Raw genomic sequence first — 1307 nt, 5'->3', positions numbered from 1 at the left:
AGCCTTTGTCTGAGGGCATTTGGCGGCAGACGAACAACATAGCTGAGACGAAAAGGAAGCCGCTGGTCACCCAACCAATGTAGAGAGCCTCTCCCAGCTCACTCCTCTGGGCATCGATTAGCAAAGGATTGTAAAAGTCCCTGATGATGACATTACCCGTCCACGACACAGGGATAAGGACACAGATACAGGCCAAGAACTGCATACCACCTGCAACCATCAGGATCATGGTCTTAGCCCGATGAGTACCCTGAAAACAGGAAATACACCGCATTCCTGCCAGAGCCACGAGGAGTCCCACCCCCGACAAAGCCAAAGAACAGCACATCAGACCCCTGGCTGCCTGTAACTCTGGGGGCAGGTACAGCACAGAGTCGTACACTTTACACTGCATCCTGATGTGGGCCTGTCGGTAGCAGTTCATCCACAATCCTTCCCAGCGGGTTTCCATCACAATTATGTTTGCCCCGATGAAAGCTGTCACCTTCCACATGGGCAAACCTGTAGTAGCCGACGCCCCTATCAGTCCAATCAGGCCGACACACACTGCGGCTATCTCTGAAGCACCTTGAACCATTGTGCAGTGTACAAGAGTCCAGCTGTGTCTAACTTCAAAATTAGGTTAGCTAATATTGACAACAAATAGTAAGAGAAAGAAATGTGTCCAAGGCAGCGAGGATCTTCTCATTTGGAGCAGTTTCAATTGTTAAACGCTGTTTAGCCTGTGGAATATAAGCAGAGATAACATTACCATAATTTACCTTCATCTTGTCACTAATATGCAGCAGTTAAAATTAACTTAATTTTTCCTTTATATGTATACACAACCACTGCTCTCACTGTGAGAATTTGGTTGAATTTGTGATGCTATATATCCTATGAAAACAGGAGTGTGTGGAACCGGATAAAAACTGGACTGGTAGGAGGTAGTGGGATTGTCGGTGTAAGTCTGTGAATATGGCGTGGTGTTTTGGCTGATGTACAAGGAGTTGCCGGATGTAAATAGGCTTCCAACTGGGCTAGAACTCTTCATGAAGGAGTGGTACCCTGCTCCCTGATATAACAATGATGCATTTTCAGGCAGACCCGGGATGGAGTTTTTTAGTGCTCCATCATTTGTCATTACTTGAGGGATGTTATGCTGTGCAGTCGCAAGTTGTTGTCCAATAGATCCAATCGGCAGAGATGGCTGGTAGGCAGTAGATTGGAGGCTAGGAACACTCGAGATGGGATGATAGTTTATTACAGATCGCTTTCTGGGTTGTGGCTTGTAAATGAGCAAGTTGTCTGGGTGGTACACATCGTAT

At 46.6% G+C, this 1307-nt stretch overlaps 2 protein-coding genes across 2 annotated transcripts in view; both read right to left on the bottom strand.

The window, feature by feature from the left end:
- Nucleotides 1-577, bottom strand: part of LOC123986400 (claudin-8-like) — a 1173-nt gene extending 596 nt beyond the window's left edge. Inside the window, exon 1 of the mRNA XM_046074639.1 lies at nt 3-577. Coding sequence (XP_045930595.1) covers nt 3-577 — 575 coding nt within the window. The remainder of the gene's footprint in view (nt 1-2) is intronic.
- Nucleotides 578-717: 140 nt separating this feature from the next.
- The window catches only part of LOC123985358 (claudin-8-like), a 1187-nt gene continuing 597 nt past the window's right edge, over nt 718-1307 (bottom strand). The window contains exon 2 of the mRNA XM_046072837.1: nt 718-722. Within this exon, the coding sequence (XP_045928793.1) occupies nt 718-722 (5 nt within the window). The remainder of the gene's footprint in view (nt 723-1307) is intronic.

Source organism: Micropterus dolomieu, linkage group LG17 (assembly GCF_021292245.1).
Source record: "Micropterus dolomieu isolate WLL.071019.BEF.003 ecotype Adirondacks linkage group LG17, ASM2129224v1, whole genome shotgun sequence".
Lineage (NCBI taxonomy): Eukaryota > Metazoa > Chordata > Actinopteri > Centrarchiformes > Centrarchidae > Micropterus > Micropterus dolomieu.
Note: the sequence above shows the minus strand (reverse complement) of the source record. Positions and strands in the feature narration are given on the sequence as shown.